A 12,941-nucleotide genomic window follows, 5' to 3' on the forward strand; every position below is an offset into this window, starting at 1 on the left:
ATTTTAGTGCTTGTGATTGGTCTGTTCATATTTTCTATTTCTTCCTGATTCAGTATTGGTACGTTGTGCATTTCTAAGAATTTGTCCATTTCTTCCAGGTTGTCCATTTTATTGGCATACAGTTGCTTGTAGTAATCTCTCATGATCTTTTGTATTTCTGCAGTGTCAGCTGTTACTTCTCCTTTTTCATTTCTAATTCTATTGATTTGAGTCTTCTCCCTTTTTTTCTTGATGAGTCTGGCTAATGGTTTATCAATTTTGTTTATCTTCTCAAAGAAACAGCTTTTGGTTTTATTGATCTTAGCTATCGTTTCCTTCATTTCTTTTTCATTTATTTCTGATCTGATCTTTATGATTTCTTTCCTTCTGCTAACTTTGGGTTATTTTTGTTCTTCCTTCTCTAATTGCTTTAGGTGCAAGGTTAGGTTGTATATTCGGGATGTTTCGGAAGGTAGGATTGTATTGCTATAAACTTCCCTCTTAAAACTGCTTTTGCTGCACCCCATAGGTTTTGGGTTGTCATGTCTCCATTGTCATTTGTTTCTAGGTATTTTTTGATTTCCTCTTTGATTTCTTCAGTGATCACTTCGTTATTAATAGTGTATTACTTAGCCTCCATGTGTTTGTACATTTTACAGATCTTTTCCTGTAATTGATATCTAGTTTCATAGTGCTGTTTTCGGAAAAGATACTTGATACAATTTCAATTTTCTAAAATTTACCAAGGCTTAATTTGTGACCCAAGATATGATCTATCCTGGAGAATGTTCCATGAGCACTTGAGAAAAATGTGTATTCTGTTATATTTGGACGGAATGTCCTATAAATATCAATTAAGTCCATCTAGTTTAATGTATCATTTAAAGCTTGTGTTTCCTTATTTATTTTCATTTTGGATGATCGGTCCATTGGTGAAAGTGGGGTGTTAAAGTCCCCTACTATGAATGTGTTACTGTCGATTTCCCCTTTTATGGCTGTTAATATTTGCCTTATGTATTGAGGGGCTCCTATGTTGGGTGCATAAATATTTACAATTGTTATATCTTCTTCTTGGATCGATCCCTTGATCATTATGTACTCTCCTTCTTTGTCTCTCGTAATAGTCTTTATTTTAAAGTCTATTTTGTCTGATATGAGAATTGCTACTCCAGCTTTCTTTTGGTTTCCATTTGCATGGAGTATCTTTTTCCATACCCTTACTTTCAGTCTGTATGTGTCTCTAGGTCTGAAGTGGGTCTCTTGTAGACAGCATATATATGGGTCTTGTTTTTGTATCCATTCAGCCAGTCTGTGTCTTTGGTGGGAGCATTTAGTCCATTTACATTTAAGGTAATTATCGATATGTATGTTCCTATTCCCATTTTCTAAATTGTTTTGGGTTTGTTAATGTAGGTCTTTTCCTTCTCTTGTGTTTCTTGCCTACTAGAGAACATCCTTTAGCATTTGTTGTAAAGCTGGTTTGGTGATGCTGGACCCTCTCAGCTTTTGCTTCTCTGTAAAGGTTTTAATTTCTCCATAAAATCTGAATGACATCCTTGCTGGGTAGAGTAATCTTGGCTGCAGGTTTTTCTCCTTCATCCCTTTAAATATGTCCTGCCAGTCCCTTCTGGCTTGCAGAGTTTCTGCTGAAAGATCAGCTGTTAATCTTATGGGGATTCCCTTGTGTGTTATTTGTTGTTTTTCCCTTGCTGCTTTTAATATGTTTTCTTTGTATTTAACTTCTAACAGTTTGATTAATATGTGTCGTGGCATGTTTCTCCTTGGATTTATCCTGTATGGGACTCTCTGTGCTTCCTGCACTTGATTAACTATTTCCTTTCCCATGTTAGGGAAGTTTTCAACTATAATGTCTTCAAATATTTTTCAGTCCCTTTCTTTTTCTCTTCTTCTTCTGGAACCCCTATAATTCGAATGTTGGTGCGTTTAATGTTGTCCCAGAGGTCTCTGAGACTGTCCTCTGTTCTTTTCATTCTTTTTTCTTTATTCTGCTCTGCAGTAGTTATTTCCACTATTTTATCTTCCAGGTCACTTATCCGTTCTTCTGCCTCAGTTATTCTGCTATTTTTCCCATCTAGAGTATTTTTAATTTCATTTATTGTGTTGTTCATCGTTGCCTGTTTCATCTTTAGTTCTTCTAGGTCGTTGTTAAATGTTTCTTGCATTTTCTCTATTCTGTTTCCAAGATTTTGGATCATCTTTACTATCATTATTCTGAATTCTTTTTCAGGTAGACTGCCTATTTCCTCTTCATTTGTTAGGTCTGGTGGGTTTTTATCTTGCTCCTTCATCTGCTGTGTGTTTTTCTGTCTTCTCATTTTGTTGATCTTACTGTCTTTGGGGTCTCCTTTTTGCAGGCTGCAGGTTCGTACTTCCCGTTGTTTTTGGTGTCTGTCCCCAGTGGCTAAAGTTGGTTCAGTGGGTTGTGTCGGCTTCCTAGTGGAGGGGACTAGTGCCTGTGTTCTGGTGAATGAGGCTGGATCTTGTCTTTCTGGTGGGCAGGTCCACGTCTGGTGGTGTGTTTTGGGGTGTCTGTGGACTTATGATTTTAGGCAGCCTCTCTGCTAATGGGTGGGGTTGTGTTCCTGTCTTGTTAGTTGTTGGGCATAGGGTGTCCAGCACTGTAGCTCGCTGGTCGTTGAGTGAAGCTGGGTGCTGGTGTTGAGATGGAGATCTCTGGGAGATTTTCACCGTTTGATGTTATGTGGAGCTGGGAGGTCTCTTGTGGACCAGTGTCCTGAAGTTGGCTCTCCCACCTCAGAGGCACAGCACTGACTCCTGGCTGCAGCACCAAGAGCCTTTCATCCACACGGGTCAGAATAAAAGGGAGAAAATATAAGAAAGAAAGAAAGCAAGAGAGAGAGAAAGGGAGGGAGGCAGGAAGAAAAGAAAGAAAGAGAGAAAGAGAGAGAGAGAGGGAGAGAGGGAGGGAGGGAGGGAGGGAGGGAGGGAGGGAGGGAGGGAGAGAGAGAGAGAGAGAGAGAGAGAGAGAGAGAAAGAAAGAAAGAAAGAAAGAAAGAAAGAAAGAAAGAAAGAAAGAAAGAAAGAAAGAAAGAAAGAAAGAAAGAAAAAGAAAGAAAGAAAGAGGATAAAATAAAATAAAGCTATTAAAATAAAAAATAATTATTAAGAAAAAAATGTTTTTAAAAAGGAAAACAAAAAGGACAGATAGAACCCTAGGACAACTGGGGAAAGCAAGGCTACACAGACAAAATCTAACACAGAAGCATGCACGTACACACTCACAAAAAGAGGAAAAAGGGGAAAAAATCATAAATCTTGCTCTCAAAGTCCACCTCCTCAATTTGGGATGATTCATTGCCTATTCATATATTCCACAGATGCAGGGTACATCAAGTTGATTGTGGAGCTTTAATCCGCTGCTTCTGAGGCTGCTGGGAGAGATTTCCCTTTCTCTTCTTTGTTTGTACAGCTCCCAGGGTTCAGCTTTGGGTTTGGCCCTGCCTCTGCATGTAGGTCGCCGGAGCGCATCTGTTCTTCACTCAGACAGGATGGGGTTAAAGGAGCAGCTGCTTCGGGGGCTCTGGCTCACTCAGGCCGAGGGGAGGGAAGGGTGCGGATGTGGGGCGAGCCTGTGGCAGCAGACGTCGGCGTGACGTTGCACCAGCCTGAGGCATGCCGTGCGTTCTCCCGGGGAAGTTGTCCCTGGATCCCGGGACCCTGGCAGTGGCGGGGTGCACAGGCTCCCTGGAAGGGAGGTGTGGAGAGTGACCTGTGCTCGCACACAGGCTTGTTGTTGGCGGCAGCAGCAGACTTAGCGTCTCATGCCCGTCTCTGGTTTCCGCGCTGTTAACCGCGGCTCGCGCCTGTCTCTGGAGCTCCTTTAAGCAGCGCTCTTAATCCCCTCTCCTCGCGCACCAGGAAACAAAGAGGGAAGAAAAAGTCTCTTGCCTCTTCGGCACGTCCAGACTTTTTCCCGGACTCCCTCCTGACTAGCCATGGTGCACTAACTCCCTGCAGGCTGTGTTCACGCCGCCAACCCCAGTCTCTCCCTGCGCTCCGACCAAAGCCCGAGCCTCAGCTCCCAGCCCTGCCCGCCCCGGCGGGTGAGCAGACAAGCCTCTCAGGCTGGTGAGTGCCAGTCGGCACTGATCCTCTGTGCGGGAATCTCACCGCTTTGCCCTCCACACCCCTCTTGCTGTACTCTCCTACGCGGCTGCGAAGCTTGCCCCCTCCCCCACCCACAGTCTCCGCCCGCAAAGGAGCGTCCTAGTGTGTGGAAACCTTTCCTCTTTCACAGCTCCCTCCCACTGGTTCAGGTCCCATCCCTATTCTTTTGTCTCTGTTCATTCTTTTTTCTTTTGCCCTACCCAGGTACGTGGGGGGTTTCTTGCCTTTTGGGAGGCCTGAGGTCTTCTGCCAGCGTTCAGTAGGTGTTCTGTAGGAGTTGTTCCACGTGTAGATATATTTCTGGTGTATCTGTGCAGAGGAAGGTGATCTCCATGTTTTACTCTTCCACCATCTTCCTGTACTCTGTCTCATTTGTTAAAAAACAATAAATATTTATTATCTCACAATGTTTCTGTGAGTCAGGAATCTAGAAGAGTTTAATTGTGCAGTTATGGCTCAGGGTGCCTCATGAAGTTGTAGTCAAAATATTGATCAGGGCTGCAGTCATCTCAAGACTTGACTGAAGCTGTAGAATCTGCTTCAAGATGGTTTACTCACAACGTGCTAATTGTTGGCAAAAGGTCTCAGTTCCTTCCCACGTGTGCCTCACCATAGGCTGCTTTACCGTCTTCATGACATAAAGGCAAGGAATCGAAGAAAGAATAGTGTTTCTTTAAATTTCCTTGGGTCATTTTTCTTTAGTCTATAAAATCTTTATTTTACCTTTGTTTTTGAAAGACATTTTCTCTAGGTAGGTTGACATTATTTTCTTTCTGCACTCTAAATATGCCATTCTACTGTCTTCTGGTTCCATTATTTCTGTTGGGAAATCAGCTGTCAGAGTTGTTCCTTTGAAAGTAGAGTCTTTTATCTCAAGCTGATTTTAAGATTTTTATTTATCTTGGTTTTTGACAACCTTACCATGATGTGTGTACATGTTGTTTTCTTTGTATTATCTTGAGTTTTCTGAGCTTTATGAAGTTTCATCAGTTTTAGAAACAAAAGTTTTGACCACTGCTTCTTTGGATATCTGCTTCTGCTCATTTTCTCTCTCTTCTCCAAAGACAACAATTATGTTTTATCCCTTTTGTTATGTTCATTTCCTTTCTCTTCCCCTGCCCCCAATGTTTTACTTGATATTTTTATTGACTTTTATTTCAATTTACTAATGATATCTTCTCATCCAAAATGGATTTTTAATTTCACTGAGTTCAGAATTTCAGGTTTTATATTTTTCTGCACTAGTTCCATTTGATTCATTTTGCACACTGCAATTGTATGGTGAAATTCTCCATTATTTCATCTATTTTCTTCTTCTCCGTTTTCCTTAACAAGTTAATCATGCTTGTTTTAAAGTCTTTTCCCTCTAGCTGTAACATTTGGATCACCTGTAGACATGCTTCTATGGAATTTCTTTTGAGTTTTCAGTTACATATTCATGTCTTTTTGTATGACACTCAATCATATTTCTGACTGAATGTTAGACATTGTAAATTTTATTAAAGGTTCCAAGTGATGTTATCTCCACCAGAGACGGTTCATCCTTTCCTCTGTTAGTCAGGTAGATTAAAGGGACTGATGAGCTTATCCTAGTCACCAACTGAGTTAAACTATGCTGCAATTTTGTTAAGATTTGAGTGTACCCCTGGTTTTCTTGTGTTTCTAAAGTATGGATCTCCAAAACTTTCAAGAGACTTTAGCAAGTTTTTTTTTTTTCCTCCTTAGCAGTGAGAAATTGGGGATTTTTTCTACACACTTCATAAGTTTTGAACTTAGATCTTTAGGCACTCATCCACAATTACTTCAGAATTTGGGACATGTCAAGAACAGGAAATCGGCTACAAAATACCCAGTTTGTTACTTGAATACTACATAACTGCCAAAAGCTGTTCTGATTTTTCAGGTCCTAGGAAAAGCGTACCTGGATTTTCAACTTCTAATTATGTCCTGATCAGTAAGTGACCCCAGGGAAAAAAAAGCAACTGCATATAATCAGTGTAAATTCACTACTTCTTAGAGGTCTTTCCACTTCTGCCCATGAACCCCCTTCCTGGGAAGCCTCTGTGTCCTATGCACAGGAGACCATAGCCTATTCCACTGTGTTTTCCTCAGTGGAAACATTTTAACTTCTGCTCTCCACAGATTCTTATCTCAGCAAACTTCTAGAAGGGTAAATCAGACTTGATCTGCGGGCTTCTCACATCTCTAGGCTTGTCACTCCACATACACATTCGCCTGCCAAATAGTCTGGTCTTCTACCTAGGCCTAGGTCATATTCTTAACCTCTAGCCTGTGGCCTAAATCTACAGTGCCCCCAAGGGCATCTCTAGATTTTTCACTCCCTCTGGTCCTTATTGCTTTCACAGCTCTATACTGCTTTAAATATAAGATTTCCATAATTATTCAACTTTTCTAGTTTTCCATAGCAGATGCTATGAACTACACTATCCTACTCTGAAGTTTAAAAAATACGTTGTTTTTACAATTTACTATAAAAAATTAAAATTACAATTTTACAATCCTTACTGACTGCCTATTCTAATAACATTATCATATTAAATGTACCTTTTTTTTTTCCTGTGTGAGGTCAAAATATATTACAGATTATAGAAATAGAAGCCAGGGTAGATTTTAAAAGGGATTTTTTTTTTTTTTAACAGAAGAAAGATTTGGGTCTAACGAGACAGTAGCAATGAAAATAGCTCCTTTGTAGGTGGAAAAGAAAAACCAAAGTTATCAAGTTAGAGTGAAAATTTATAAATATAATTAATAAAACTGAGGACAATATTCTTGTAACAGCAGACTCTAGGATGAAGATAATGATAAAGTAGAAGATGATAATGATTAATATCCAAGGCAATCAGTATTTATTGAATACTTATTATGTGCCAAGTACTAAATAAAACATTTATGTAGATTAGAATGAATATATGTAAAGCACCTGGAAATATTGCCTAACTCATTATAAGCTTTACAAGAGTGTTAGTTGCTGCTATTACTACTACTACTACTATTATTATTATAGTATTTATTCTTCACAATAATTCTTTAAGGTAAAAATCAAGACTTTTATTTTACCTAGGAAAAAATGGGTCCAAGAGAGGCTAATAACTTGCCCCAAATCATAAAGCTAGTAGGTTACAGAACAAAAATCCAAAACCAGATCCGTATAGCCTGAAGTCTATGCTCTCAATCACTATGATACTTTAGGGGGATCTTGTTAAGGAAAAAAAGAACATTTGTGGCTTTAAAGAACTTATGCAAATATAGTCGTGTACTTAAATATCTACCATATTCTTTTTGAGGTTTTCTCGTTTACACAAAGGCTTTACTAATCTGCTGCACAATTATATAGGAATAAAAACCAGGCCTATATACAATATCTTCCTTTATTGCAATCATCTCTCCAATCTTAAAATATCATTTTCTCCACTTGATAAAGAAAAAACTTAAATCGAAATACACTGTAAAATATCAAAAATGCCAGCTTATTCCCACTGGATTCCCATGAATAATGTATTTAAAATCACTTATTAAGGAGAATATTGTACCTAAATTTGTTAGTTAGTGATATAGGCTAATGTCAATTTTATAATCTCAAAATATTTCTAGTAGCCCTAATAAAACCAGAACTATAACATTTAAGACAAGTTTCATAAAATGATTTAAACAGGCAAAGTAGGGAACAATAAATCTTTTATAATTTGCATAATTTCATACCCAAATAAAGCCTTGGTTTAAACTTACTCTGAATGATATCTGCAATGGACAACAATGTAATACATTCACACAAATAAACTATAAGAGTACATTTTGTGGTAACTCCCTGGTGGTCCAGAGGTTAGGACTCCATGCTCTTACTGCCGAGGGCCCAGGTTTAATCCCTGGTCAGGGGAACTAAGATCCCACAAGCCACGGGGCATGGCCAAAAATGAGGGGAAAAAAAAAAGAATACAGTTTGTGATAATTCTGTTCCAACCTCTACTACATACTTATTATAGAAAAGGGCATATGGTAGCCTTACTATTTTAGACCAACTGTAAAAAAAAAAAAAAAAAAAAAAAAACTGAATTAGTAAAAAAAAAAAAAAGAAATTGTAGAGTATTTTAAAAAAGATATGTATTCTATTTCTTTCAATTATATATGGTCTTTAGTTGCCAACAAGTGTCTCCAAGTTCAGAGAGTTTTAGCATGGTTTAATAAATAAATAGTATATAATTAGCAGGAGCTATTCACACACAATTAACATACTATAGTCCTTAAAAAGAAATGGTCTTCTTAAATAAATATGTAAATGTCTATGAAACCTTACTTGTGCTCTAATTTGCTCAGTCAAGTTTTCATAGATAATAAAAAAAAATAAACTTCACTTTACATGTTGATGAAATATTCTTGAGAATTTTTTCAATTCAGTCCAAACTGAATGAGCTATAAAATACTGCTGGGATAAGCCAAGCTTATTAGTTAATTTAGGTTTAATAATTAATGCTGTGCTGCATATTAACTTTAAAATTTCAAAGAGTATGTATTTAAAGTCATATTTTAAAACTAGAAAGAATATTAAAGTTCCTACCTCTAATTCTACGTCAGCTCGTACATACTGTCGGGTCTTTGGATGATTAAGGAGGTGTAAAATTGTAGTAATGAGAGCCTCATTTATTCGACTTAATTGGCAATCGATCACATTTTTCAAGATGGTGTTTAGTCCACCTCGAAGGGCCACCACCTCTGGATTCTGAAGTGCTAAAATAAAAAAGAAAAACTTAATATATTATATAGGGGATAATTAATAAAATGTAATCAGAAATCTGGGATTTTAATACTTAATTTGCTTTCTGACTTGAAAAACTTTCCAGTCAATGACATTTAAAAGGACACGTGGATAAATTACCTAATAAGAGTCACTGAATATACTTTCCAAAACTCTGATTTGTTTCTTAATGTCTCTGAATTTTTTCATATCTTTTGTTCATGTTTTACTGAATGGTTCTTCTTTCCTATCAATTGCAAGGAGTTCTTTATATAATGGGAATATTAGCCTTTTATCTGTTTCAAATCTTTTATCTGATTTGTAACTTAACTTTAGATTTTAAGCTCAGAAACTCCTCCCTTACTTCAAGTATCAGGCATTTTCTCTGTATGCACGCACACCGACGTGTGTGTTTTAAATGAGTTCATGATTAACATTTCAGTTTTCAATCTGTCAGGAAACAGACTTTGGCTTAATATTGATAAGCTCATTTTTTCCCAAATGTTTATTCAACTATCCCAGCATGCTTTCCAAACTGATTTTCATACTTTTGATATACTGAAGTCTTCTATGTATCAGGGTCTGCAACCCTTGATTCTTTTTCATTTTTTTCTCCCTTAATAAGCCAGCTTAACTTTTTTAAAATATGAGAAAAAAATCTTTGCCTTCTCCTCCATTTAATCTTTTTCAAAAATGTTTTTTTTTCCATAGTTGAATTTTTCCTGTTTATTCTGGTTGAACTTTAGATTTAGGTTTCTTCTCCATTTTTTCTAAATTGAGGTATAATTACTTACAGTAAAATACACAGATTTTAATGGTACAGTTCAATAAATTCTGAACAGTATCTATACCCCTGTAACCAATAGCTCAATCAAGGTATAGCACTTTCATCATCCTAGAAAGTTCCTTCACACCACTTTTCAGTCTCCCTCCACAACAAAGGCAACAAATATTCTCATTTCTACCTATAGATTAGCTCTGCCTTCTTGAAAATCAATTAAACAAATTGAAATGTACCCCCTAAACACACACACACGTCTTCCACATTTCTTATTTCTATTTGTTATATATAGTTTTCTTGTCTACTTTGGAAATAGTATCATTTTTTTTCCATTATGTTTACTGATTATTGCTGAAACACAAAATAAATCTATTAAATCTATATTTTCAGGTTTCCACTGTACTGAATTACTGAAGTTGTTCTTCAGTTGATTCAGAGTTTTCTAGATATATCATCTACTATGTATGATGCCTTCTTTCCAATATGTAAAACTCATTTATTATTTTGTCTTGCTAACCTGGTTAAAACGCTAATTAAGAGCTTTTAAAATGATGTAGTATTTGCAGAGATCCACTATTAAGAATATGATTGGTGGACTTCCCTGGTGGCTTAACAGTGGTTAAGAATCCACCTGCCAATGCAGGGGACATGGGTTCGAGCCCTAGTCTGGGAAGGTCCCACGTGCCACAGAGCAACTAAGTCCGTGCGCCACAACTACTGAGTCTGTGCTCTAGAGCCCGTGAGCCACAACTACTGGGCTTGCATGCCACAACTACTGAAGCCCATGTGCCTAGAGCCCATGCTCCGCAACAAGAGAAGCCACTGCAATGAGAGGCCCACGCACTGCAAGGAAGAGTAGCCCCCACTCGTCGCACCTAGAGAAAACCTGCGCTCAGCAACGAAGACCCAACGCAACCATAAATAAATAAATAAACAAATTTATTAAAAAAAGAGTATGAGTGGTGATTTGAGATGAATATTCTACAATGTTAACATAGTAGCATTCTAATTATTTCATTTTATGTATGCATGTATTTGTGTGTATGTGTGTACCTGTGTGTTTATGTATATAAAATGCTAGTTTCATTTAAATTAAAATTGGTAAATTTCCATATTTTTAATGCTCTCAATTAGATTATACTATATGAGAATTATTTGTTCCTTGAAACAATTTTTTTAAGACAAAACTAACTAAATGACTCTTTTTGGAGGCCATTAATTCATCAAGTACTTCTATGGTTTTTGATCCATCACGTGTTCTACTCTTTTGAGTCAACTGGATATTAAAATTTTCTCTGAAAACCCATTCATTTCAATAAGATTTTCAAATATATAAAAAAATTATCTCATAATTTTTAAAACTCCTATTAATTCTCTTTCTCATTCTATTAATCTTTTCTCTGACTTTTGCATTTTTCAAACAATAGTGTATGTTTGCCTGTGTATCATTTTTTCTTCTTCCGTTAACACAGATTAGATTAAATAATCTATCTTGTTCTCTAAGACTCAGAATCATTATTGCTTTCCTCCTGCTTATGTTAAAATTTATTTTTTTTCTTCTTTTTCTATTTCTTGGGTTCGCTCACTTATTTTCATTACTTTTTGCTTAATTATAAAAGCATCTTATAGTGAGAAGTTAACTCGAGTATATAACTTTCCAGGCATCTCATACATTGACATGTAGTCAAATTTTTATTATTTTTCAAAATTTCCTTAATCAAATTTCTGACTTTTTCTCTAAATCAACAGGTATTGTGGACAGTATTTTTAGACTCTCAATGATAAGGCTTGGCTCTTTTGTTTCTTTAAACTTTTGTTATTCATTTATTTATCATATCAAGAGTGAATGTAACCTATACCACTTCTGCTTTTGGTGGGGAAAAATATTATATTCTCTTGTCATTAAAAATTATATTTCTTTGGTTATAAGTGAGGTTGAACTTTTAAAATACTTTGACTAGCCATGCATTTCTTTGAGAATTACTTATTTTTCCTACTGATCTGTATATAAGTAAGTTCTTTACCTGTCATGGTAAAGAACTTATTTATTACATTTATTTTTTTCTTTGTTCTGGTACTACATGTTTTCTTCTCTCCTTATAATAAAATCTACAGCTGCTGAAATCTGTTTGATTTCTTTTGATAATTCAAAACTCCTTTTCCTTACGTGATCAGATAGTCATCCATTCCCCCCCCATATTTTCCCCATTTAACTCTTAAATCCTTTTTCATTTAGAATTCTTTTTTAATGTAGAGTGAATTGTTGTTTTGCACTCACATCAAGATACAATGTGGTTAATTAATGTCTGAGAGCCAGACTGTAAGAGATTTTATTCTAATTACTGGAATCTGGACAATTCCTATATATTAAATTTCATGATGAGTAAAACTTTAAAATTTTTAGAATTTTAATGTCACTTTGAAATGATCTGTTTAAACAACAAGTCCACTACTTCCTTATCAGAAATGTCCTACTTTTTCCATATCTTTTTACCAATACCTAAAGAATTAATGTATTAAAGGCATTAAAAAGTGTTATATATTCTTTCTAAAATACTACATTTTCATTACTCAAAGAAAATTCTGACCTAGTTCACAGATAATGGCAATGCATGCTCGAACCATTCTATCTCTTTCTTGGAGTCCATCATTTCCAACTGCTATTAATGAGTTGGCCACAGAGCTAGGAAACAAGGAAGCATTCACAGTAATCATCTGTAACAGGGAGAAATCAGAAAAAGAAGTTACTTCATAATGCATTTTTCAAACCTATTTTATTCAGACTGAAGTGTTTAAGACCGTAGAATATTTATAAGATCCAGGCACTAATTTTAATCTTCTCCTTCAAATGAACGTGTCAAAGGACTAATATAACTAATAACTGATGCAATAAATGTTAATAATCATTACCATGGAAAAAAGTGTTGGCTTTTTTCCCTAATAGTCCAGACTATAAATTAGTTGACGACCAAGATATAATGTTTCTGAGATTCTAAGCTCCTCTAGGATAGGAACACTATTTTAAACAACTTTTCAGTAACTAGACAAAGTAAATCAGTGGTGACAACACCTGCAAACATACTACTGTACTACTACATTCCTGACTCCTTCCCCATTTATTATCACCACTACATCCTATCAATTTACCTCATTAACTCAACTCTTTCCACCATCAAACTCTGATTTGGGTCCTCATTCTTACTTTGATTGCTGCAACTGATGTCTCATCATCTCCCTATGTCTCTCACTTGTTGCTATACTGAAAGGCAAACTTCATAATCC

General features: G+C 36.3%; 1 protein-coding gene across 1 annotated transcript in view; it reads right to left on the reverse strand.

The window, feature by feature from the left end:
- Positions 1-12,941, reverse strand: part of RICTOR (RPTOR independent companion of MTOR complex 2) — a 131,466-nt gene that overhangs the window by 60,782 nt on the left and 57,743 nt on the right. The window contains exons 7-8 of the mRNA XM_060146980.1: positions 12,248-12,374; positions 8,702-8,871 (exon numbers count right to left, since the gene is read on the reverse strand). Coding sequence (XP_060002963.1) covers positions 8,702-8,871; positions 12,248-12,374 — 297 coding nt within the window. The remainder of the gene's footprint in view (positions 1-8,701; positions 8,872-12,247; positions 12,375-12,941) is intronic.

Source organism: Lagenorhynchus albirostris, chromosome 3 (genome assembly GCF_949774975.1).
Source record: "Lagenorhynchus albirostris chromosome 3, mLagAlb1.1, whole genome shotgun sequence".
NCBI classification, from domain to species: domain Eukaryota; kingdom Metazoa; phylum Chordata; class Mammalia; order Artiodactyla; family Delphinidae; genus Lagenorhynchus; species Lagenorhynchus albirostris.